Source organism: Camellia sinensis, chromosome 7, assembly GCF_055761805.1.
Source record: "Camellia sinensis isolate YWXY chromosome 7, ASM5576180v1, whole genome shotgun sequence".
Lineage (NCBI taxonomy): Eukaryota > Viridiplantae > Streptophyta > Magnoliopsida > Ericales > Theaceae > Camellia > Camellia sinensis.
In genome coordinates, this window is record NC_138967.1 from 67,207,636 (window position 1) to 67,234,496 (window position 26,861).

Genomic DNA, 26,861 nt, shown 5'->3' on the forward strand with positions numbered 1-26,861 from the left:
TCAAACTTTAAGGGAGATGAGTATAATTTACCTATTTATTTAGATTGTTTATCACTTTGGTCCTTAAATTTTTTTTTTTCACCTTAACTTTTTATGTTTCAATTTACTTTAAAACTAACTTCTATTCAAAATTAGATAAAAAAAAGTGTCACATTAGGTGTCACATGATATAAAAAAATATATTGTATTATTATATTGAGATTTGAGTTTATATTAGAAGTGTGAGTTAATTATATATAATAAAATATATTTATGTCATATGACTGTAATGTGTCATTTTTTGTCTAATTTTAGACATAAAATTTTTTGAGTAAATTAAAAAAAAAAACTTAAAATATGAAAGATGAAAATGGGAAAAAAAACATTAAGAGTCAAATTAAAAAAATAGATAAATTACATTGACACCTCTTGAGGTTTGATCCAATTACATTCCACCTCCTAACGTTCTAAAAATTACATTTTCACCCTTGTGGTTAATAGTCTCATTTCACAAACTCCTTACTTATATAAAATGCAATAACTCTTAGCAGAAAACAGAGAAAATTACATTGAAAAAAAAGTAAAGTTAAGGAAAGAAAAAAAATAAAAAAAGTAAAGTAAAGAAAGAAAAAAGAAAGGGCATGAATTCAATATTTTTATTCAGTCTACATAATTACGGTGATAGGAGGTTAGTGTAATTTCTCAAACGTTAAGAATAATATGTATTAAATCTAAACCTCAAGGATGTAAATATAATTTACTCATCAAAAAAAAAAAAAAAAAAACCAAACATAATTGGGACAAAGTGTAATTTACCTATTTACTTTGTGGGATGTGCTTCCCTCCAATCTGTAATCGGACTGGAGGGTATTATTGGGCCCGCGGGGGTCATCACGAGTTCTTTTTTTATAATTCGAATTGTTTAATGTGTAGAACTCATCGCGTACTATATGTCTTTAAAAATCGCATTAATCGAATATTATATCTATTTCATCGGATCAGATTTCCGTCAACTGTTTATTTTTTTTTATACAAAGTTGATTTGATTACGTAACGATCGATATCCTATTGAAGTGATTTTTTACATACATATAGTAATTGACGAATCCTATATAATGAACAATTCAAATTATCCAAACGAAGCCGTGATCAACAGTGCCCTCCAGTCCGGACTGGAGGGAAGCCAGCCCCTTATTTTGTATACCTCTCTACTCTTTTACAGATATTTATTTCTCTCAGCGCTCCCTCCCTCTCTCTCTCTCCCCCTCAGTCTCTCGCTCCTCCCTCTACATCAACGGTATCACAAGGTTTTCTGTTTCTTCTATAAACCTAATAATGCAATCTTTATCTTTCTAATACAGATTTGGTGATTAGATGGAACATAACAGTCCCCAATTACCAGCTGGGTTTTAATCTTTGTTGAGAGAGTCCTTGATGCCAAGTTTCAGAGACATGAATGTGATGATAAAAACTCAGATTTTTGTTGGTTACGAATCATTCCCAAATGCTAATAATTAATGTGACCCCTAAATTGTACTGCTGTAGTGGATACAGATGTTTATCTAGTGTAGCACACCATGTGTTTGATGAAATGCTGGAGAGTAGTTATGCTAGGAAACAAGCTAATAAGGAACTCAATACCCATGAGGCATTGGTGTCGTTTCGTGACACCAATGGACTTGGAAAGAAGCCTACCAAGTTCATTCTTTGTACTGCTCTCAATTCTTGCGCAAAGACACTAAATTGGCATTTGGGTTTGCAAATTCATGCCAGAGTAATTCAGACAGGGTATGAGGAAAATTTATTTATAAACAGTGCACTTGTCGATGTTTATTCGAAGTGTGGTGCATTAGCTGATGCAAGAAGGGTATTTGATGGCATGAAGAGGCATGATCAGGTTTCATGGACCTCGATTATATCCGGGTTTTCGCAAAATGGGCATGGGAGAGACGCCATTTTATTGTTTAGAGAAATGTTGGGTACCCAAATTAAACCCAATTGTTTTACTTATGTTAGTGTTATTAGTGCTTGCACGGGGCTGGAATTGGCATTTGAATGTGGTATGTCGATTCATGTTCATGTAATCAAAATTGGGTGCATTAACAGTTTCGTAGCCAGCTCTCTAATTGATTGTTATTCAAAATGTGGGAGAATTGAACAAGCTGTATCACTATTTGATGCAACTTCAGAGAGGGATAATATCCTGCTCAATTCTATGATCTCAGCATATTCGCGGAACCTATATGGCAAAGAAGCACTGAAACTATTTGTGGAAATGCGCAATGACAATTTGAGTCCAACTGATCATACTTTAACCAGCATTCTAAATGCTTGTGGAAGCTTATCCGTCCTCCAACAAGGAAGACAGTTGCATGCTCTGCTAACTAAAATGGGTTCAAGTTGCAATATGTTTGTTGCAAGTGCTTTGATAGATATGTACTCAAAATGTGGTTGCATTGATGAAGCTCGTAGTGTTTTTGATCAGACTGTTAAGAAGAATAGCGTCATGTGGACTTCAATGATCTCTGGGTATGCTCAGAGCGGAAGAGCTTTAGATGGATTGGAACTTTTTGATTATTTGTTGAAAGAAGAAGGTTTCACGCCAGACCATGTATGTTTCACTGCTGTATTGACTGCCTGCAACCATGCTGGATTTCTTGAAAGAGGGGTTGAATATTTTAATAAAATGAGAAGAGATTATTGTTTAGGTCCTGAGCTAGACCAATATGCTTGTTTGATTGACCTACACGCAAGGACTGGGCATCTAAAAAGAGCAAAGGAGTTAATGGAGGAAATGCCCTCTGCTTCAAACTCCGTGATATGGAGTTCCTTCTTGAGTTCTTGCAAAGTGTATGGTGAAGTAGAACTTGGGAGGGAAGCAGCATATAAGCTTTTTAAAATGGAACCACAGAGTGCTGTTCCATACATAAAGCTGGCAAACATTTATGCAGGAGCTGGTTTATTGAGTGAAATGGTCAAGATTAGGAAATTGATGAAACTAAGAGGAATTAAAAAAACGGCAGGATGGAGTTGGATTGAGATGGGAAAGGAGGCTCATTTTTTCTTCGTGGATGATATATCTCACATTCAGTCTCAAGAGATCTATGCAGAGTTGGAAAAGCTGAACTTGGAAATGCGAGAGGCTGGGTATATGCCCGGACAGGTAAAGGAATTAGATGATATTGATGATGAATAATTGTTTATGAATAGAGGATTCAAACTTGGAGCAATTTTTTTATCAGTTGAGAGAGCAAGAACACTTGATTGTTGAAACTCACAAAAGAAGCAGTTTGCTAAGAGATAGTATGGTTGTAGCCGTGGTTATGTTTAGGGATACTGTTCCCTGTTATTTGGATTTAAAACCATCCATTGTTTTTTCATTGACAAATACATGGTACTGAGTTGATTTTGTCTGTCTTATACTGCAAATAGAGATCCATCAGCTTAAAAAAGGTTGTTCTTCTGTTACTTGAACTTGGGAGATTGAGATATTTGTTGATCTCTTGAAATCTTTTGATGGTGCTCAATTTCTAGTCAATGCATGAGTTTTGGTGAACTTGGGTTGATGGTGGAAATGAACTAAGTACACTAAGTACTATATGGCCTGTGTGAAAATATTGGAAGTCATTGTTTATTTAATTTGTCCAGCAATCAGCCCTCCTGGGATTTTAAGTACTGGACTGTGGAGCTGATACTCTAAGAAGGATGGACACTTCTTGGACACTGATATTCATCGGACACTTCTTGATACATATCTGATACTTGTCTAAATGTGTCCTATTACTTTTTAATTATTTAGGCCCAAAACGCTTTGGACACTTTAGGGGTATAGGTGTCTATTGCTAAGACACACATAAAACATATTATAAGTTTAAAAAATATTTAGGATATAATGATAAAAAATCTTTTTTTTTTTTATATAAAAAAAAAAGAAAGAAAGAAAAAAAGAAGGTAGATTTGTACCCTATTAATCCCTCTTCCTTTTAACTTCAGGAAATAGCGTTGATGTTACATTTTTTTATCATCTTTGAATGAAATATTCATATATATGATATAAAATAAAAATATACCTTTTATTCGTATTCCCCACATTTCGGGTCTTGCATTTTTTAAAAATTGTTGTTCAATGGGTCCATGTCATGTTGCGTCTCCATGCCTGTGCTTATTAGATAATTCTTAAAATTTCTAGTAGCCCAAACTTCTGCATAATATTATCACTGTATATGAACTAATAATGTAGTTTTCTGGTCTGTGCATATATCTGTGGCATGAGAAGTGATGGTTTACTGTGTATATTAATCACGTCAGGAATTATGTCTTTTGCGTTCTAGGTTGAAGTCTGGTAATTAATAAGGTAGAGCTCAAAACAGGGGATACAAATAGAAGAAGCAGAGCTACTTCAGATAATCCAGCTCAGCTTCCCATTGATGCAGCAGCAACTGAGAGTGCACCATATTGCTGTGTAGTGCAGTGTACGTTAGCATATCTTCTGTAACTGAATGTAGTTAGTTAGTCAGTACAAGTGTAATGAGGTGTATATATACACTAGTTGTAATTCAGTTCAATCAATGCAGAATCAGTTTAGATATTTCTACAGTAATTATTATCAGTGTGAAGAACTAACTTATGCTCTGTTTGTTTGGGCGGAAAACATCTACTTGGTCTTGTTTTCCATTGACCGCGGAAAAATATTTTTTGCATTTTTTGGCATTTGGCTCAACAGAAAACAAAAGTAATGGAAACTAAGACTATACGGACAGAAAAAAAATTTCAGACTAAAGCCTTACCAATGCCACCACACTACCACCACCACCCCACCTCCTCAACCTCCCCCCTGTCGCGACCACCATCAAGCATTAGTGCATCAGTTTTAATAATGCAATGGAAAATATTTTCTAAAAAGGTTTTGCATAGAAAATGTTTTCTGTTGAAACAAATGGAGCTTCAAAATCCACTGTGAAAGTTTTACCTGTTTGGAACAGCTAGAAAGAAGCTGTGTGCTTGTAACAAAAATATCACATTTTATAGACTCCTCAGCACAGGCTGGATAAGTTCACAATGAAGAAGTTGCAAACTAATCTTTTTTGTTTTCAATCAACCATTGGAAGAGGAAATGTGGAAATCAGCATCATGGGTAAACATGGACCTAAGTTGCATGATGCAAGGGCGAGGTACGGGTGAGCAAGGGCATATAGAAGTTTCTATGATTGGGAGCGCTTATAGCAGCGTTTATATATTTTATATATTAAATATGTAATTATATTTGAATAAATATTCTTTCTGTTTAGTTGTAATAAATGTGTTAAAATACAAATAAATATTAGAGATTGATGCCAATTACAAATTGTCTTTATTTGTATAAATAAATATTATAGAAATAGAGAGAACTAGAATAAGTTTGATTTTTTTTTTCTTTGACATTTGTATGTTTGAGAGGTTCTATCTCAGTAGAGAGTGAGTTTATTCCTCGATGGGAGCAAGTTTCTTACTTAGGCGAGTGGAATCGAGTTTCTGAGTAAGAAACGTGAAGACTTGAACATACTTTAATCATAATATCATACTCTCTTATGTATCTAACATGAATCTTCGCCAAAATGTAATTTGGTACTTTTTATTATCATTCTTTGTGCTGATTACCACTTCCCTTTTGTTGAATCCTTCTTGAGCTTATGTCAAATTGTTTTACATTGTCACTGGTAAGATACATATACAAGAGTTGGAACACAAGATGATGTTGGACTTGTTCTCAGCTATGCTACGTGGACTCTGGTAAGCATGTTGGGTACAAATATGTGTCTAAGGGTCAAATTCATCTAATTCTCATGTCAAAGACACCGGGGCACAACAATATTTTATGTTTTTGATTTATTTATTTTTAATGTTTTAATGATAAAATGATGTTTGAAAACTAAAATATATGATTTTATGTATAAAACAGAAATCTTATGCATATTTATATAATAAACTCGACCACTTATATGTACTTGTTGTGCATCTTCAACTATGCATATCGGACACATTCAACATGGGTACTTCACAAATTTAGAAGAGTCCATGGAGCATAGGTTCTCAAGATTTTTAATCTTATCAAGGTGAGTAGCTCTGATGGCTTTGAAGTTTCTTGCTCCTACATTGAAGTTTACAATGAGCAGGGTCAGCATATTGATTTTGGAGTTTTGACTTTTTTATAGTTATGAGTACTCATTTTTTGGAAAAGTTTGTAATTGTCGTCTTTATTGGTGCAGGCTATCTATGATTTGCTTGAAAAATCCTTGGGTTATTTGGAACTTGGAGAGGATCTGGAGCAACAAATAGTTGTTGAACTTATATGCATCAAGGTTCATCCTCTTCTTTATTTCAGTTGGAAGACTAACATATCATATTCTTGTGCAAGCATTGGTTTTGACATAAAACATGTGGACATTTTTATAAGTATTGGGGCTGTTTGGTGCAGCTATTGTTTTTTTTTATTATTATTATTTATTTTGGAAGTCTATGCCAAACTGTTTGGTATAGTTTCTGCTTATAGCTTATTATGCAAAAAAAACTAATTATCTAAAAGTTCGGGAGGAGTGTTTTTTATTTATGTGTAAGAATTTATGTATTATTGATTGATGTCTTGATTGATAGATTACAAGATTCATTAATTACAATTCCTATACAATCTATATATAGAAGAAAATGTGGTAGTAGGTGTAGTGGAGGTGATAGTGGGTTAAGTGAAGTGGAGTGTGTAGTGGAGTAGAGGTAGGTGAAGTGGAGTGTGTAGTGGAGTAGGTGAAGGTAATGTGGTAGTAGGTGTAGTGGAGGTGATAGTGGGTTAGGTGAAGTGGAGTGTGTAGTAGAGTAGAGGTAGGTGAAGTGGAGTGTGTAGTGGAGTAGGTGAAGGTAAAGATGGGAAATTCTAACAGCCCCCCGCAAACTCAAGGAGGAGAGAAACTAACCAACTTGAGTTTGGAGAGAGTAACAAAACAAGAAAATACATAAAAATAAAAAAGGATAGGAGACACTGTATGGTCGTGTCAGACCGTTGGTGAAGACACTGTATGGGGTGTCATAACGTTGTAGAGGACACTGTATGGTGGTGTCAGACCGATGTAGAAGACAGTTTATGGGGTCATGTCGGACCGTTGTAGAAGACAATGTTGTGACAGTTTACGGAGTCTTGCTGGACCCTTGTAGAAACTAACCGGAATCAATGTCGGGACAGTTTACAGAGTCTTGTCGGACCCATAAAGGAGCTAACCGGAATCAATGTCGGGACAGTTTACAGAGTCTTGTCGGACACTTGTAAAAACTAACCGGAATCAATGTCGGGACAGTTTACAGAGTCTTGTCGGACTCTTAAAAAGTTGCACCCTCAAAAGGTGTGCCCAATTTTGTCAAAAGGCGTGCCATCAAAAGGCGTGCCCAATTCATCAAAAGGCGTGCCATCAAAAGGCGTGCCATCAAAAGGCGTGTCCACTTTGTCAAAAGATGTGCCATGAAAAGGCGTGCCAGTTTGTCGGGCGGCAAGAGGCGCGGTACGCGTGGCTGCCTCGGCTATTTAACCAAGACGAAGGCTGAGGCTGAGGCATACCATTCTGAAACCTCTGAAACCAACCCTTCGCTGAAAAAACTCTGCCTCTGCGGAGAGAGAAACTGTGGAACACTTTGTTGCCATTCTGTCACCAACCCTTCCGAACATTACCAGTCTGAAATTGCTATTTCGCTGAAACACTTAGCAACCCAAAAACATGGCCTCTTCTTCCCGTCCAGCTACCCAGAACCTGCTCACGCTCTTTCCAGAACTGAACGAGCCCACAAGAGAAATAACTGGTGCGGTGGCCAGTGAACCTCAACCAAACACCTCTGGTTTTGCTCCATTGAACTTTCCGATGCGGTCGGTGGAGCAAAAAATGGCGGTGCAAAATGATATTGAGGCTAATCAGTATACTCTGAAGTCATGCGTGGAAACCATGACGGCGGTCACAAATTTGTCGAACCGGCTGCAGAGTAGGACAAATGAGGTGCAGCATTTAAATTCCCAGCTGGCTCTGCTCCAACGCATGTATAAGGATGCGCGAGCAGAGATAAGTGTGCTGAAAGCAGAAAATAAGGAGCTGAAGCGGAAGGCCACTGTGATGTTCCGATTTGGAGGTCCGCCGTATGCTGCAGTGGAGGAGTATGGAGGAGTGAACGTGCTCGGCGGCGTAGGAAACACGGAGGCAGCACCGTCAAGGGCCGCCCAGGACGGAGGAAAGAAGAAGAGATCTGCAGCAGAGTAGAGAAGAAAAATCCCACTGTGGGTGTTGGGTGTGTTATGGTGGTTTTTTTTTTTTTTTTTTTCTCGTGTAAAATTATGATCGGGGTTGATCCTGACATGAATAAAATAAGTGTGTTTGGCAAACTCGAATGGTAGGTGTGGTAAGGCAGAAAAATCAACTGGAATGATATTTTTTTTTTTTTTTTTTTTTTTTTTTTTTTTTTTTTGTGAAAATAATAATAATAATAATAATAATAATAATAATAATAATAATATTAATATGGAAATCATGGAGTGGGCGGTGGTACAAAAATATTGTGTAGAAAAAGAGGGAGATGGTGGAAAAGAGAGGCCACTCATGTTATTAAAATAAATTAAGGAATTAAAAAAAGTGATATTGGTTTTGTTTTCAAAAAGATGGATTAAAATAAATATAAAAAAAGAAAAAGAAAGTGGAGACCATGATGAAAGGTGGGAACAAGTGTGCTGGTGCTGTGTTGTAATGGTCAGAAAGAGAGATAAGAAAATAAAATAAAATAAATTTCAAGGTGCTGTGTTGTAATGGCATTGAAATATCCACCATCATAAAGAGTATCAGTGGTGCTGCATATGTTTATGAGCATTATTTGAGGCCTTTCTTTCTTAACCCACAGCAGACTGTTAACGTCTAGTATGTCCCAAGGAAGAAGGACATCTTCAGTAAGCCAGATGACATTCTAACTGCTGCTGAGAAGTACATAGAAGAACATGGCCCGGAAGCATTTGAGAAGCTTGTTAGCAAGGATAGGGAAACCAAGTTCAGGAGTAGCAATTACACGTATTTTGATGAGGACCACAGCTATTGAGCCTTGTTTGGCTGAGGGAAACACCTTTTTTCCGCTGCTGTTAGGAGTATCTTTCCGGTGGAGAAGCTGCTATGGACTATTTGGGGAGAGTGATGTCGAAAGCCGGAGCCTTGGATCTCGCCACCGGCGTCGGCGGAAAGATCGAGAAAGACGATGTTCTCTCCGCTGTCCAGAAGTATGAGCAGTATCACGGCTACTATGATGCCGAGAGAGAATGAGATGTTATGAAGATATGATGAGGAGGTAGGTATGTAGTAGACAATTCTAGCGGACTAGGTTGAGGTCCGGCGGGCGGCCAAGGCGAGGTTGCCGCCCGCCGGTGAAGCGAAAAAATATTAAATTCTTAACCTTGCTCTGATACCATGTAAGAATTTATGTATTATTGATTGATGTCTTGATTGATAGATTACAAGATTCATTAATTACAATTCCTATACAATCTATATATAGAAGAAAATGTGGTAGTAGGTGTAGTGGAGGTGATAGTGGGTTAAGTGAAGTGGAGTGTGTAGTGGAGTAGAGGTAGGTGAAGTGGAGTGTGTAGTGGAGTAGGTGAAGGTAATGTGGTAGTAGGTGTAGTGGAGGTGATAGTGGGTTAGGTGAAGTGGAGTGTGTAGTAGAGTAGAGGTAGGTGAAGTGGAGTGTGTAGTGGAGTAGGTGAAGGTAAAGATGGGAAATTCTAACATTATGCTTTTTCATATTAGCTTTCAACTTACAAAAACTGCACCAAGCAGGCCCATTGTGTTCTATCTTTGTTTTGAAACTTTTTCAAGTTCAAGGTGCTTTCATCCTCATCAATGGTTGTGTCAGGTTGTGTGGGGCCAGCCTATCAACTGGAGTTTGTGTACGAAGAGGCAGAAAATTAGGAGTGTCAAATATATCTGATTTATTTGCGTACAAAGTTGAAGAAACATTTCTAGATGCAGATGGCATATGCAAATCATACTTGTGACAGAATCTAAAGAACATGTGGCAGTGTCCAAGGAATCTAAACCGAGTATTTTTGTGTATAATCATACATTTCAAGCTAACTTTATCTAGGAATTTCAGAAACAGTAATAAATCTCTGATCAAAAGTTAGCTGCCCCATCTTTTAGCCATACAAGGATAAATTATAATATCAAAATTATCGTTTCTGAAGATTATCTGATTTGCAAATGGCACTAACCGAAATGAATTAAATCCCTTCAAATAAATAATTCAAATGATTGGGTGCTTCTTGAGCAAAGTTATTGTTTCTTCTTTGCATTGCATTTGACTAACTCTATTGTTTTTCTGGGCAGCACTTAAATGAACTTTTTGTTATCTCATCTTTTGTTTTATATCATGAATGGCTTTCAATCTTGCAATAATTCATATGCTAAAGGGAATTATTCTAATTGAATAAAAAATACTTTTCAAATTTTTATTTATTTATTTATTTTTTGTGTCCATGGTATGCGGTTAAATCTTTCATTTCGTATGAATTTCATTTGTTGCCCTTCCATGCCCCTGCATTTTTTTTTTTTACGACTTTTGGTCTGCCTCTTGTTATATAACAAAAATTTATAAACATTCACGAGAGTAACATTTGAAGTAGAGTTGAAACATTGTAATTGTCATACACTTCGCTTAAATCAATTTCTCCATGTTGGCAAAAAGAAAGCTAGTTGTTCACACAGGTTGCATAAACTGGCAACAAATGCCTCTCCACATGATACATTTCCCTCTTCAAAACATTTGTCCTATCTATAGATATGGTTGCTTCCCCATAACCTAGAGTTTGGTATTGATATTAGAAATTAACTTTGCGGTTCAGTAGTCTAGTGACAACACACCTTTTTCTTCCATCACATGCTATTGAGAAAGATGGGAAAGTGATCTAATGTTTGGTATCTCTAAACCCTGAACCCCTAGACAAACTAATTTTGGTATATCTGAACTTTATACTTGATCTCTTACTGACAAAAATGGGCAAGTGATCTTTACTGAATCTGAAATAATTGTGTTCTATGGTGCTCTTTTCATTCTGTAAACTTGCTACTAAAACTAGTAAATGTAGGAAATGGCTAATACCGAGATTCAGTTTGAAAATTGCAATGAAGGAAAGTCAGTTACAATGGACGGGAACGCACACAAACCTCTGAAACTTGATCATGGCTTTCGAACTTGATGGAGAAGCAGATCTTGGAGCTCACTGCCAAGCAAGGGACAACAGAAGACTGGACCATGGGCACCCATTTCAAGAGGTGATTACTAAATATGGGTCATGGAAGATTTACATTATGAAATTATCCTTGCATTGAGCTATCCTTTGGTAGATCATCTTCCATCTTCTAACAAAATCAAGAATTTGGGTTCTAGATCATTTTCCAAGGGACACTGAGAAGTACAGGAATGTAGTGATATTGTTTGTGTTTGATAGCTTGATATATATATATATATATATTGTTAGGCCAATTTCCTAATAGTTAATTTTTTGGGTCAATTGATGACTTAATATGATATCAGAGGGAGGTTTTAGATTCAAGCCTCACCAGTTGCATTGGTTGCTGCTTACATTATTTCTTCTCTCTATGCATGAATGCTAGATAGCTTGATACACATTGCTCCATCAATTTCCTAGCAGTTTAAGATATGTTTTTCGTGTAGCTTCTTCATTTTTGGTCGTTGGTTTACAAACTTTGTTTGGAAATTCAATACCGAACAATTTACATTTATTTTTCTAAACAAATTTCACTTATTTGGCATTGTGTTTCCAATTATTCAATGTTGTTATGTATTCCATATCCGAATAAAATGTACGTGTTCAACTTTATGTTTCTGTACATTTAGGCCAAGTTTGGCATCTTCCAAAAAATCCAAAAAGTCAAAAAGTCACTATCCTATTTAAGTCACATCATCTCATTTAAGTCACATCACCTCTCTAACACATCACTTCAAACCCAACCCAAATCCAACCCATATTTCATAAAAAGTCAAAAAGTGCACTTATTTAGTCTTCCCAAATGTAGAGGTTGGGTTGTAGGGGACGGTGGTGCACGCGATGGTGGGCCACAATGGGGATGGGCAGTGGTGGGCGACGATGGGGGTGGGGGCAACAATGGTTTGTTGTGCTGTTCTGCCGTGAAAGGTTGGATTTGGGTAGATTGGAACCTATTTGATGTGTGGGCTGTTTGGAGTTTGTATTTAGGATTTATAACGGTAGAATGGGTATTATTTGAGATGTTTAAAATAATATTTTAAATTTAAATTTTAGAATGGAGTGCTGAAAGTATTGAGATGTCTAAACAATTTTTTAGAATGGAGTGCTGAAAGTATTATGTTAAAAAAAAAAAAATTAAGAGAAAGATAAGACTCGAAATTGAAATAATAAGTTTGATAAAGAATGTCCTTACTACTTTAGCAACACATATTATTCATTTTTCTTTGTCATTATTTTTATACTATTACTTATTTTCGAATTGCAAACACATCATATATACAAATATATATATCTATATAATAAGGAAGAGTGGTTTTTGAATTTTGATGGGATTGTTGTCCCTGTGTCAAAATGTGAACCGTTAGATTGAATCAATCCAACGGCTGAGAAATGTCCAAGAGGACATTATATTTCAATGGTGGATTTACAATGGTGATTCAATCCCACGGTGTTCAAGAGAAGAGTTTCTTTGTTTTGAGATCTCATTCAAGAGCAGATTTCTTCTACCCTTCCATCTCTCTCTCTCTCTCTCTCTCTCATTCAAGAGCAGATCGGCGACTTCAGTAGCCTTGCTAGATCGGTAGGTCCAAATCGGCATCTTCGCGGCAACAAATCGGTGAGGTTCACTATATTCAAAAAGGTCGGTTGAATGGCATCATCAAACGAGAGACGAGGCGGAAGAGAGAGCACAAAGCAGCGACGATTTGGCTTCTATTTCATCAAGGGTGAGATTTTTTTTTCTCTATCTCTCATAGTTTGTGTTTTTTTGGTTAATTAATTAGTGTGTTTGGTTAATTAGTGTGTTTGGTTGATTTGAAAGGATGATGAGAATGAAATCTGTTTGGTAGGAATGAAATCTACAGGAAATGAATTGGTTCCCACTATTGGTTCCTCGGCGGAGCTTGGAATTGCATCTCAGGTATTACTAATTGCTTTTACACTTGGACATTATTGTATTAAAAGTAGTTATGCTCTCCTTTTCATTTATCAAATCCTTTTTATAGAGTAGATTATTCCATGTGTATGTGTTCATTCATTGCTTCCATCAAAGGTAGTTAAGTACTTCACAGATCCAAATGCCATTGAACCACCAGATATGCAGCTTTTATTCCCATTTGTGGAGTCTGCTCTGCCCCTGATATGATCTCCCCCCATTTTTATCATTTCTGATAAACAAAAGACAAAAAATGAAATTGGGTCGAGCTCCTCATTTTATAATCCAGATTGAATGATACAAATATTTTATTCTGTAAAATCTACTGAAAAGAGTATCCAATGAAATAGTTTATTAAGTTTATTGAACAATGAAATTCATATAATTGGATTACATTTATCTTATAAAATAAATAAATAAATAAATAACCTATATTAAAAGTTATATTATCCGTTCAATTTTCTTTGATCAAATTAATCAAAAAATTTATATGAACTATTTTGTGGATAAACCCTACAAATGAATGGTTGTTTCAAGCACTAGGTGAGCCTCATAGTGGGCATGTTAATTAAATAAACCAACCTCCTGCCCATGTTTGGAAAATTTGTGATTTTAATTTTTTTTTTTTTAAAGGCATTGTTTGAGTAGTATAAAATGTGATTGTTATAATAGGGACCAAATTATCTTCAATTATTGTGATTGTTATAAAATGTGATTGTTTGAGTAGTATAAAATGTGATTGTTATAATAGGGACCAAATTATCGTGCAAACATCAGAGACTATTTATATAATTTATCTTCAATTATTTTTTATTTGGACCTGAAACTGATAGTTTTTTATTTTTTTATTTTTTATAAATAGCTGTTGGAGTCAATTTATATGGTGAAGTTAACTACTAGGCAAATCATAATGAGTCTTCAAAGAGTAAGATGAATAAATCTGTTTAATAATTCTTTGGCTATTTAATTCTGTAATTTTGAGTTTTCTTTATGCACATCAAATCTATTTCAATGTTACTATTTATTTTTCATTATGAGTATTCTAAGTCTCTTAGGTTTCTACTTTTCTATTTAGTGTGCTTCTGTATATACTTACTACTTACTAAATAATAATAGAGTTTGTCCTGTTTGGTATGTTTCTATTTGGTTTTTTTTTCACTTACTTTTTATTTTATTTTTGTTTCTCCTATTCAATTTTTGGTTTGGCACAGGTGTGGAGATTTGTGACAATCCAAGAGGATATGTTAATTAAGTAAACCAACTTCCCTACCCATGTTGTTTTCTTTTTTTTTCAAAGGTGTTATTTGAGTAGTGAAAATTGCAATTGTTAATTGACATATGGTGGGTAGGCTTACCAACCATAAAACCCATAATTCAGTTTTAAAAAACTTTTGTGCTTTTTGGGGCTTTTTCCCATAATTCAGGGTCATGAAGATATGTATTTTTGTATTTTTTATTTTTTGTAATACTGTTAATTATACTTTTGGTAATACTAAATATTCCAACTAAATCAAACATTATTTTGCGTTGTATTTTTTGGTGTAATAATGTAAATTTTTGTGCACGTTGCTTTATGACTTTGTGTTGTTCAAAATAAACTTCTCGGGTGATTCTTTATCTACACTTATCTACTTTGACTGTAAGTATTCTAGACTTATTGATGGATTATTGTAGAGGTTTTAACGGCCAAGATGAATCCTAAGTTCATATACATTTAGATCGATGGTCTATATACATTTAGTTCCCACTAGTTTCCCCAGCTCCCTCTCTCTCACGTTCTCTGTCACATTGTCTCTCATCACCACAGCCATTGAAGACCCTTCGAACCCTTCGATACCCACCCTCCCTCTTTGATACCCACCCTTCGATACCCACCCTCCCTCTTCGCTACGCTACTCCTCCTTCCCTTACAACCCTTCGAACTCGACTCCCTTCGCTGTCCACGCTACCGACGCTGCTCTCGCAAGGTAAGATTGAGCCTTTTCACTTGATTTCTGCCTCTCCCCTTCTCTCTCTGTTTTTCCCTTACTGCCATTTGGCTTGCTGCAGTTCCAACCCCACTCTCTGTTCTTTGGGTTTGATTGGTGTGATTTATTTTTTACCCTGATCTCTCTGTTCTTTTCCTTCTTTTCCTTGATTTGATTGGTGTGATTTAAAGTTTTGTTTATTAATTACATGTTTTGTATTGAATTTTACAGATTGATTTACGGTTTCCTAGTTATGTTTTGCCAAAATTGCTTTTTGTGTTTGTTTTTAAGTACCATGTTTTCATGAATTAGTCAATACATGGATTTCAGATTTGGGGTTATTTATAGATGTTATAAATATGGTTGGTTGGCGAGAATTTCTGTTTTGTTTAATTTCATATTTTCAGATTGGCTCTGTTTTGTTTAATTTCTGTTTGGTTGGCGAGAATTTCTGTTTAATTTCTGTTTGGTTGGCAAAGAAAGGCTTTGCATTCACACTTTTCTTAACCTAAGGATGGTTTGAATCAGTAAAAATTGTGGATGTTGAATAAAAGTTGCATTCATCTTTGTTGGAATTCAGTTTTTAAATTCTAGAAAATCTAATATGTGTTTTCAAGACACACTTTTGAGCTGTCATTTGTCATATTTATTAGGGCATTCATGGTTCTTTATTTTTGCCATAGGAAGTTACTGTGAAATGGGAGTTTGGGTAATGTGGTGATGTAATGATGGTAATCTTGCGTGCATTTTAAGGTGTATTATTATTGGAAATGAATTTTGTGTGTCATGGGGTTTGGGATGCTTATCGATGTACACATAAAGATTGTTGGAAATGAATTCTTGAATTTCTATGCTCTGAAACACTTTTATCGATGTACACATAAAGATTACCTTCCTTTTTGGGATGCTTAGCGTGTTATGATCATCACATGTATATCTTTACCTTGATGATTCATATTTCTCTGATAAATCAGCCAATGTATGTTGATAACTTGGCACAGACCTTGAAATGTCATAATGTTTCATCAAGAAGGACTCTCAGGTGCCCTTTTCTTCTCACATTGGCTAATCTGGTTTTGTAAGTATATCTTCACCTACACATCTACCTTTACAACTATGCATTTTTATTTTTCTATTCAAATAATAACAACAAAAAATAAACAAATAGAAAACTTAATGCATTATGTTTTTCAACATCAGGTTTCACTAGAGCATCAAACCACAACAACCCATAAAACCCCAAGTCTAAGATATACTGTCGTTAACCAGATATGGTATATCACTAATTTAGTGAAGAGATACCTAGAAAGCAAAGGCAATAATCTGAAAACATTTGATAGAAAAAAATGGGGGTAAATTACACTAACCTCCCTTGAGATTTGGAAAAAAATACAAAAAATTGCACAATTTTAACATAATTACGAAGACATTCCTTCTAGAATCTGAAACCAATGGAGTACTTAGGTTTTTTAACTACTTGGGTTTTTTAACAATGGAGTACTTGGGTTTCAGATTCACAATAGAGTACTTGGGTTTTTTAACTACTTTCATGTTGTTGCTCTGTAAAATATTCTCACTCATTATGAAAGACGTGAATATCACAAAGAGCTTAACATTCTGTTTGGCACTGTTTTTTTAATTTCTATTTGGTTGGTGAGAATTTCTGTTTAATTTCTGTTTGGTTGGCAAAGAAAGGCTTTGTATTCACACTTTTCTTAACCTAAGGATGGTTTGAATCAGTAAAAATTGCGAAGTAAATTTTAAATTTTCTACTTTTTTCCGCAATATGTACTATGAAAATATGTCATATTCCTAAGTACTCTCCTATTTAGCCTTTATGTTCCTAAATAATTTTTTGAAATATGTCACGTTCCTAAGTACTTTTGCTTTTTTGATCTTTTTCCTTATTCATGCTAAATACTCTACCACTATTGGTTGGATATGAATCTATAGGAATTGGATGAGATGAAGAAGCTTTTGAAAGAGTCAGGGGTTGTTCATTGATAGAAGGAAACAAACCAATGGCACCCTTGAACTCTCCAATTAAGGTAATCTCTTCAAACTTCTATGTTGAATGATTTATTTTTTATTTTTTATTTTTTATAGAGAAAATATTCAACCATTTAAGTTGTTTATATGGGAGTGCCTTTAGGCACGAGTGATATGCTAGCAATTCATATTAGACATTTTTTTTTCTCTGAATAACATTCCCTTAATCCGTTTGATTTGATTTGATTTGATTTTTTATTTATTTATTTCATATATAGTTACTAAAATGACTATTGGACCATTTTAAAGTCCTTTTATTATAGTTATTTTTTAATGCAACAATTTCAATTTTAAAATTGTCGTAGTTGATGTAATTAATGACTTCCAAATTAATCATCTGTGTAATTACTCTTATTTAAAGTACTTTTTCATTTACATGATTAGTTTAGTCACATTAGGACATTATATGAATGCAATGATTTTGTAAATTCAACCAATGGACTCTTAACAGAATTATAGAATTAATGAGTTAATTTATTTTAAAGCTATAAAGCTGAGTTTGAGTTTTTGTTTACTAAGATTCAAATTCATGGTCAAATGCATGGCTTCTTTGTGTTAATGATTAGGATTTGAATTTTTCAATTAATTGATTTTGAAATTAATAGCTTAATTGGTTTGAATTTGTAGTGTCATACTTTTCAAACTTTCATTAGCAAAAGTCTTCTCATTTTTTTTAGAATTTCTTATTGGTTGTTGAGAATTTCATCATGCTATTTGAGTCATTTAGAATGTTTCAAATTTTAAGCAATTTGTTAAGTTTTATATATTCCAAACCTTCTATCTTTAAAGCTTCGTCTTAAGTATTTCGATTTTCGTCTAGACACTTCTTATAAATGATTTGGTAATTGATTTGGTATAGATTTTATTTGGATATAGATTGTATAGATTTTTTATTTGTATATAGATTTTTTACAAAGAATCTGGATATAGATTTTTTATAAATTTTTTCCAAACATTACAAACAATTGTATAGATTTTTTATATTATCTTTGTGAAGAAGAAATGGAGGCCACGAAAGTATGAATCAGATGGTAACTTGAGACTACCATCTATATCATCACCACCACCAGGTTTTTCTTTCTCACCTCCTTTTCCTTCTTCTTCTTCTTCTTCTTCTGAGTCCTCTTCTTCCAAAAGGGGTCGTGGCAGACCACTTGATTCTGGTAATTGCCAGCTGCTTGCTTCTTTGGGTGACTTCAAATCAAGTCTTTAAATCAACCTTTTCCCTTGAGATTGATAATTTAGTTGTGTACAACATTTTCTTTTGCTGCAATTCAAGACTTCCTCCATCAAACACATTGAAAACAGTAGGTATGGTTTAACTTGATTTTTATTTTTTTTCAAGTACATTAGTTAGTGTGATTTGTAGGTTGTGGATGAAGTCTTAACGAGGCGGAAAGAGACTGAATGGTGAGCTTTTTGATAAGTGTATAGGTAGTGTTATTGCACATGGTTAAATTTGAATGCAAGTGTTTATTCATTCTCTTCATGGGTTTTAGGTTCATTGAAGGAGACTTTGATGCGTATGTGGAAAGAATTCGAAAACCTTATGTATGGGGTGGAGAGCTTGAGTTGCTGATGACATCCCATCTTCTCAAGTGAATTCTATTCACTGTTTCAGTGAAGCATTTATGTTGTCCGTATGAAGCAATTTATGGGCAAAAAACAATATCATAGTGTCCATCAAAGTGTTTTTGCATATTGGCTCATAAACAATGGTATTTGTCTATTTATTAGTTTGACAGAAAGGTTTGTTTGCCTCATCAAAGTGTTTTATTACTAAATTTATAATCTATATAATAAGATTGAAGGGTTAGGATTACAATTATATTCTAATTCCAATATTATTTATATATATATATATATATATATATGTATACACATGCACATGGAAAGTGAAAATTGAAAGAAAATTGCCTACTCAAAACCTCCTCTTCAGTTTATAACTATTTAGAAATGTCTTAACAAATCATAATTTTCAACCACCACCCTCATCATCCATTGAAAAAAGAATTTAATAAAATAAACGAGTTCATTGAATTTATTTGTTCAACTCATTTAATAAAATAAATAGATTGATTAAATTGATTTGTTTAACTTGTACCAAATTCAATCCAATCTGTTTAAACTAGTTTATCAAGAACTTGTTTGGCATGTGCTAAAATAACAAATATTATTTTAGCACATTATCTTATTTGGGTCACATTACCTCTCTATCAAATCACTTCAATCCCAATCCATATTTCATATTTTTTTTTATATAAAAAATCAAAAAATATATTAATCTTCCAAACAACCCCTAAATAAACGAATTTGGATAAAATTAATTTTAATGCGTAACTCATTTTAACCCATCCAAATTCATTGGTTTGCCACCACTAATTTCGAACAAAATTTATCATTTAGTTTGTATCTCCCCATTTAGGGCAATTTTTAAGTATGTAAGTGTGTATATCATATGCACTTGTATAAATTCTCACAAATATACGTAAGCTATCTTATAAAGTTGCTTAAATTTTCATGAACATACGTAAGTTAACTCATAAAAATTTGAGAAATCACAACTTATTAAGTATATTTGTAAGAATTTACGCGATTTTGTAAAGTAACTTATTTATATTTATGAGAACTTACGCAAAAAATATATGGTATGCACCTTACATACCCAAACACTTTCCATCTATTTATTTATTTTTAATTACATAGGCACTGGGAGACCCCTTCAATTTGGTTTTAATTGATTTTCTAAGAGTTGATTTTTTTTTTTTTTCTGTTTAGTGAATTTTTTTAATATTTTTAAGCAAGTTTTTTACTTTTTAAATGCATCTAAAAAGTGTTTCTAGATTAGGCGTATTTAAGAAAATACAAAAAAATATAAAAATTTAATACATTTTAAAACTCCTGTGTATTTATTAAATTTTTAATCTATTTTTTCATAATTATTTTATTTTTTAGGTGCATTTAAAAAGTAAGAAACTTGCTTAAAAATACTAAAAAAAATTCACCAAACAAAAAAAATATGAAAAAAAAAAAATTTAATTTTTAGAAAATGATAGAAAACCAAAACTTTTTGTTCAAAATGCCCCTAATTTCATCAATCAATTTAGCTAGTATTATTTTGAGTATTAAAATGAAATGACACGAAACACCCCTTTCATTGGGATCAATGGAGTAAGATAGTATCGTTTGAATTATTAAAGAGCGGCAAAAAAATAAATAAAGATGGATTATACTAAAAAATTACAACCCCGCCAAAAATTACAAAAAACACAAGAATTTCAAAAATGACACAAAAGAATATGAAATAAATAATCATAATGAAACATCTGTTTAACCAATTTAGGAGTTTATTCTAAACTGTAAAGAATATCATCGATTTTTAAACTAAGATTGAATCAACCAAAATTGCCATTAGACATTACAACTCAAAGTTGACATTTCATTTCAAAAACCTTAACGTTTTATTTGATTGGGGATTTGGTAAAAGATTTAGAAAGGAAAAAAGAAAAGACAGGTAAAATGTGAATAAAATATGTTTACACTTCACCTAGTTTCACACACATTTTTCCTTTCTCTTTTCAAATCCTTTCGCAAATCTCTCAACCAAACACAACATAATAATTATAAAGGATGATCCAACCTACTATTATATTATTTGGAAAGTCACATGTACGGCCTCACATATTTCTATTTACCAAGATGCTTCAAATAAAGCCATACATAGAATCAAATGAAGATCATTGCCTAGTTGAAAAAATCATAATTACAAAAAAGAGCCTTTGACTAATATATGAAACTTGTAATGCCTCAACCTTCCACAAAACTTGGATTTAAACATATTATAGACAATCACACTTTGAAAAGGTTCTAAAATGATATACCCTGTAACAATAGAGCAGTAAGAAGATACAGAAGGGAACAGCTTTTACAGCACTTCAGTGATTTCTATTCTTAGCAGAGAAAATACAACTCTACCCTTCAAGTTGTAGAATAATGTCATCACAAATGTTTAAGAGCTAGGGATATGAGTTACTCGGTTGCATGTGACTTACGTTATCACTGAACTGCACAGATTAGGAATTAGGGCGCCCTTACAAGTTACAACTCTCTCTCCAAATCCAGATTGGGCACCCTTATGAACTAGGGTAAGAAGTAAACTGTTTTGTTTTAGCCAACAAGACAAGTTTTGCTATTCTTACAAACTGAAAAATATGAAAGCAAACTTTCCATCAACACTAAACAAGCAATAATGAGTGAACATGAGCCTAGTTTATCGAAACCCTTGCAATTAAAGAAATCAAAATCCTTGTTTCCACGAACAAGTTCCATCAAACCAATCCTGCTCCCTTCTAATTTCAGTCCTTTCCAATCATTTGTTTATGTTTCTCAGTCTATTTGATCTTCTGACTGCAGATTTATCAGTGATTTGCTTAAGTTCCATCTCCTTTCTAGTTAAATTTGAACCATTTCTTCTAGGTATCACTCCACATTGATTCTTAGAGGCCTCTGTTGTAGAAAATAGATCACTTGAGCTTTTTAGACTGCTAGGTCTTCTGGAAGTAGAATTATCAGAAGTTTCTTTAGCTTCTATTTCTGCATCAGACAATAATATGGTAGGACAACTCTCTCTTGAAGCATTTCCTCTATTTACCACCTGTCCACATTGGTCCCCAGAGGTCTCTGATGCAGAAAACGGTTCCGTAAGTCTACAAGTAACACGAGTATTCAATGAAAGATTCCTTTTCCGCTTGTTACTTGAATTATTCAATCTAGCCATGCTTCTTGTGGTAACCCTTCTACTGCTATTGACATCCAAACCCATTTCACAATCAGGAATTACATTCTCAGATTCTTCTATTCCCTTATCATCTTCTTTGACCTTCGGATCAACCTCAGTTTTGTTTTGATTTTTTGGAGTTCCATCACACACAGAATCCCCAGTCATTAATGGATTACTGCCATTATTGTCTTCTCTCTTCTGCTTACCCATAGTTCTGTTAGAATTACAAGGAGTTCCACCCAGTACAGAATCCATAGTCATCCCTGGACAATTACTTTGCATGTTCGATTGAACTGCTGGCCCATCATGTTTAAAATCATTACTTCCATATTTTCGCAGGATATCATTCAAAAGACTCTTTGCTAGCACACAATTGCCAGAATCTCCAACACTGGACATTAAGAGATCACGTACACGTGTCACTGGAAGATCACTCAAGGAAATTGGTAGGGAGTCTGTACCATCATCTGAAGACATGTCGAATCCATCAAAGCTAGAAATCCTGGATGGAATCGATCTGTTGATAGATTCTTCAACGAAACATCGACCAGCATACTCTTCCCAGTAACATGGAAATCCAAAAAGGAAATGATTGCAAACCTGTTCAAATCATGGGTCAAATTTGGACTCCACTGAGAACTGGAAGTTTGGGGGCGGGGCAGAGCAGGAGGGAAGCAAACTTTGTACCATAGTACTTAATTAGCAATTTTTCTTCTTACATATAGATTTCATTGCTAAATGATGGTTATTTTCTTGGTGTTCATATTCTCCATGTACATAAACCCTACTATCACACAAATCTGCAATTGCTATTATTCACAACCAAAAAAAGAGTGCTGGAGGCGGGGGTAGTGCGAAAATGCTTTTTAACATCAGTATCCATTTTTTACTGACCACTAGTTGTGCAATGCATTTCTTCAGCAACGTTAAAATTGAAGAACCAACTTCATAATGTCCATGAATATATTATGATGTGGATATAGGTAATCACATTTAGTGTTAAAATATGAAACAAAAAAGTGAAAAAAAGATTACTTACCTCAGCTGGAAAGCCATTTTCAAGTGTGATAGACCTATTTATGAAGCTAGTAATTGTAATTGTGATGCCATCTGCAGTCTCAAGAGTGACTGTATCATGCCTCTTGGCAATAGCTACAGAGTAAAAAGCTCTTATCGTTTGTCTCCTGTGGTACAAAATCCAATAAATACTCATCATAAAAGAAACAGCAGCTATGGAAACTTCTAGAAGGATTTATGTGCTTGTGTAAATTGATCCAAGGTCAGAAAACTAAGGTCTAGAAACCAGTCTGAAAAGTAGAAGCAGCCTAAACATTCCATGGGAAATGTGTGGATAATTAACATGGTTTGGTCATCCACACAAATGAAAGGTTGTGAAAGGAAGAGAGGAGGAAAGGGAGCACTGCTCACTCTAAAAGAGTTGAAGAAATTGCTTTCAGAAAGTAGCAGCCACCTTCAAGGTTAAACTTCAGGAAAAAAAATATATATATATGGTAAATTCTACAACGCAAACCTTGAAAAAGGTGTGTACCATGTGCCCCAATTATGACCTTTGGTTATGACCGAAGAAGTCTTTGGTCATGCCTCAAAGGTGTTTGGTTATGATCTATTTAAGTTATGACATAAAGTGATATGGTTATGACACAACACCACAAAATGTCATGACTTGCATATGGTACACCCTTTTTGAAGGGTGTATTGTAGTATTACCATATATATAACACATCTTAATATGGTCAAATTTACAAGAATATATAACAAGTTGATTAGCAATATCCATCTTTTTTCCCTTCCATTTCATATTTCTCTTTGAGCAGCACACACTCAAGGAGTAATAAGTAGGAAAACTCCACATTTTCAGCTGGAGTTTTTCAATTTTGAAAAAACCCTAATTCTTTCAATCATTAGAAATTACTCTCTAAATGCAAGTCCTCCAACACCTAATGTTCTTCCATTGGAGTCCATGTCAAGCTTAATTAGCCACCAATCATGCAAACACACCTGCAACGAACAAGGACACAAATACACAATCATCGATAAGCGTATAGATACATATACATACTCACATCCATACATGGACATATGTGTGTGTGGAAGGTTAATGAAGATATTAGCAGTATTTATGGAAGAAAGTTTGGGTTTGAATGTACCGCATTGACAAAAGAGGAACAGATGGTGTTGGTGGTGTTCCTCGTGTGCCTCTGGTTGCTCAATAACTTTGGATCCATCAAGTGTGAGTGTTTTATGGGCTTTTGGATCCTGCTCTTCACAGAGAAGTTGAAATGAGAGAGACAGAGAGAGTTAAAGCATCTCCAACACTGTAGGGCAATCTGCATAGCATAAGAGTAACCCCAACAGACAAGGCAAAAGAGGGATTTTAGGCATTTTGACTAGCCAAGAATCAAGCCGGTTGCTCCAATAGTCTCTATATCATGAGAGGCATTTCGCCTTTCATTTTCAACCTTTCCCCCACAATTATGAAGGGGATTAAATTAAGTTAAAGGTTACAAGAGTTGTCCTTTGATTTGGTGGCAGTCCTACCCAAAATAAGAAAAACTAAGTAGAAATATTACAGTGTCACTCGTTTTTTTAGTTATTGGTTTATGTCACTATTTATTAAGACTTTCTAAGTTTTTAATTTTTATTTTTAAAATAAACTTTTTGATTCATTCCTATTGCATCACCTTCATCTAAAGAAGTTAAATCAAATATCACTGAGGTAGAATAGTAGTAACCTTTTGACTACCATAAGTTGTAGATCAGTTAGAAAGAAAAATAAATAAATAAGTAATGCAATTTTATAAATTAAGGGATTCAAATGTAAAATTTTAATATTGAGGTGACAAAATGATATCTCTTTAAACTTCAAACTACAATCCAAGGCCAAAGTCTTGTTCTTATATGACCTGTGCATCTAAAGGGTCCAATTCTAACGGATCATTAGGTACATCATGAGCAACAACAAATAAAGGCTCAAGTAAGCATAAATTCCTTATTATCAATCATCTATCCAAAGCAGAAATCAGTAAGTTTAAATGATAATCAACAAAAGAGTAAATAATTTCATATAAATCCCTATAGTACAGGTCTGCTTTAAGGCTCGAACAATTCTCTCAAGTCCCATCATCTCTTTTAAGTCATTTAAATTTGATTTGAATAGTCTAAAAGATCAATTAAATTTGATTCAAATAGACATTTAAATTTGCTTTAAGGCTCGAGCAGTTCCACTCTTAAATTTGATTCAACCCCAAGTTTGGTTCATATAGTTTAAGAATATATTCCCTTGGTTGTGTTTGGTTCATGGATTTGGAGAGGGATTTAGGAAGGAAAACAGAAACGATGTGTGAAATGTTGATGAAATCTAGTTATATTTCATTCACAACTCACCAACCTTTTTCCCTTTCCCTTTCCCTTTCCAAATCTCTTCCCAAATCCATTAACCAAACACAGCCTTAAGGTCAATTTAGCTTTGAGTTGGATGCATTATGATTTTATTTGATGAAAATTACAGAGAAACAAGCAACTAATCAAGTTTGAGAAGACTTAGTTTTAAATATTGCATCATCTATACAGGACTATGAACATACTTAAGATTATTTTATTATTGACATGAATGGATAGATAGATAGATAGAGAGAGAGAGAGAGAGAGAGAGCAGTAAATGGAGACTTTAGCAATAAAGTTTACCTCTCGCAGAAGAAATTGTCGTAGCACTAGTTTTTGGCCTACTGAGTGCGGAGGAGGAAAGATAGAGAAGAGTGCGGCACAGAACTGGGAACTTGAACTCGAAGTCTGCAAACCTAACAATGCACTGAGAGATCACAAATGATCCAAAATCAGAGAGAGAATGTGAGAAACCTAAATGGTAAATTGAGAGAGAGAGAGAGCGAGAGAGAGATACCGCTGGAATTACGACCACGGCGAGCGAGAGAGACAGAGAGCGATATCGAGTCAGACAGAGTCGCGAGGTTAGAAGAAGGATCGCGGTGGTGGCGATGGATAGGGTTAGCGCTCCCGTTCCGGCGCAGGCGATGGAGGTGGCGGCAGTGGACTGTGACTAGGGTGAGTTGTGGAATTCATCTGGGTGAGTGGTGGAGGCAGCTCTATTTATGCAACACATTTGGTCTCAACACACGTGGTCTCAACACACGCACCATTACTCAGTTTACACTTTTAATAATTTAGAAAAATATATAATTTATTTAGTTTTGATTTTTAAAAAAATTTATTTTTATATTTTTTGTATTTTAATATTTTTAATAATTTTTTTAAAATTTTTAGACACATCTAATATAAATACACTTAAAAAGTATAATATTTATGAAAAATATTTTTAAAAATTAAAAATACACAAAAATATGAAAATTATACTGAATTTTATTTTTTTTATATTTTTTGGTATTTAGTGTATTTTTTAAAGATTTTTTTCATAAATATTATATTTTTTAAGTGTATTTATGTTAGTTATGTCTAAAAATTAAAAAATAAAATTGTTTAAAATATTAAAAAAATTCATTGAAAACATTAAAATATATAAAATAAAAAAATAAAATTTTCTGAAAAACTATTTTCTGAAAATCAGAACCAAATAAGCTGTATGTTTTTTCAAAATATTAAATGTGTGAATTGAGTAGTGATATGTCTTGAGACCAAATATGGTGTGTAAATAGACTCACCCAGTGGTGGACTGCAGCCCTATTTTTTTTTAAGTTATTTGATTATTTTAGGTAGAAAAATGTGCTCAACATTTCAAACAATTTGTTTACCAAAAAAAAAAACATTTCAAGCAATTTAATTAACTATATATTTTTTTTTATAGAAAATGCATAAAAAAAATAGAGAAATGATATAACTCAAAAA

General features: G+C 34.0%; 2 protein-coding genes and 2 long non-coding RNA genes across 6 annotated transcripts; 3 read left to right on the forward strand and 1 right to left on the reverse strand.

Moving 5' to 3' along the window:
- Window positions 1–1,157: 1,157 nt before the first annotated feature.
- Window positions 1,158–4,567, forward strand: LOC114308712 (pentatricopeptide repeat-containing protein At2g13600). The gene is made up of 2 exons (XM_028254379.2): window positions 1,158–3,142; window positions 4,311–4,567. Exons 1-2 carry the CDS (start codon window positions 1,484–1,486, stop codon window positions 4,323–4,325), a joined length of 1,674 nt encoding a protein of 557 aa, XP_028110180.2. The 5' UTR covers window positions 1,158–1,483; the 3' UTR covers window positions 4,326–4,567.
- An 874-nt stretch (window positions 4,568–5,441) lies between these two features.
- LOC114308701 (uncharacterized) lies at window positions 5,442–11,771 on the forward strand. The gene is made up of 3 exons (XR_003645579.2): window positions 5,442–6,071; window positions 6,225–6,317; window positions 11,111–11,771. It is a non-coding gene; the product is annotated as an uncharacterized LOC114308701 (long non-coding RNA).
- A 4,347-nt stretch (window positions 11,772–16,118) lies between these two features.
- LOC145794680 (uncharacterized) lies at window positions 16,119–19,021 on the forward strand. The gene is made up of 4 exons (XR_014334609.1): window positions 16,119–16,232; window positions 17,108–17,202; window positions 18,573–18,613; window positions 18,703–19,021. It is a non-coding gene; the product is annotated as an uncharacterized LOC145794680 (long non-coding RNA).
- A 1,945-nt stretch (window positions 19,022–20,966) lies between these two features.
- On the reverse strand, window positions 20,967–26,156 carry LOC114258472 (uncharacterized). 3 transcript variants are annotated; one of them, XM_082878085.1, is made up of 6 exons: window positions 25,903–26,156; window positions 25,689–25,812; window positions 24,152–24,260; window positions 23,917–24,002; window positions 23,023–23,167; window positions 20,967–22,583 (listed from the first exon to the last, which is right to left on the reverse strand). In XM_082878085.1, the coding sequence occupies exons 3-6, from the start codon at window positions 24,227–24,229 to the stop codon at window positions 21,573–21,575; spliced, it is 1,320 nt and encodes a 439-aa protein (XP_082734211.1). In that variant the 5' UTR covers window positions 24,230–24,260; window positions 25,689–25,812; window positions 25,903–26,156; the 3' UTR covers window positions 20,967–21,572. The 3 variants fall into 3 exon arrangements, with proteins under 3 accessions (XP_082734211.1, XP_082734213.1, XP_082734212.1); XM_082878087.1 differs by having other exon boundaries at window positions 24,152–24,331; window positions 25,903–26,132; XM_082878086.1 differs by having other exon boundaries at window positions 24,152–24,265; window positions 25,903–26,099.
- Between the last annotated feature and the right edge of the window lie 705 nt (window positions 26,157–26,861).

Excerpts from the sequence above, each read along its gene's own strand:
- LOC114308712 (XM_028254379.2), top strand. The coding sequence starts at position 1,484 with ATGCTAATAATTAATGTGACCCCTAAATTGTACTGCTGTAGTGGATAC.
- LOC114258472 (XM_082878085.1), bottom strand. The coding sequence starts at position 24,229 with ATGGATCCAAAGTTATTGAGCAACCAGAGGCACACGAGGAACACCACC. Across the intron at positions 23,168-23,916 it reads GGAGGACTTGCATTTAGAGA|GAGACAAACGATAAGAGCTT; the intron begins GTAATTTCTAAT and ends TTTGTACCACAG. Across the intron at positions 22,584-23,022 it reads AAAATGGCTTTCCAGCTGAG|GTTTGCAATCATTTCCTTTT; the intron begins GTAAGTAATCTT and ends TGATTTGAACAG.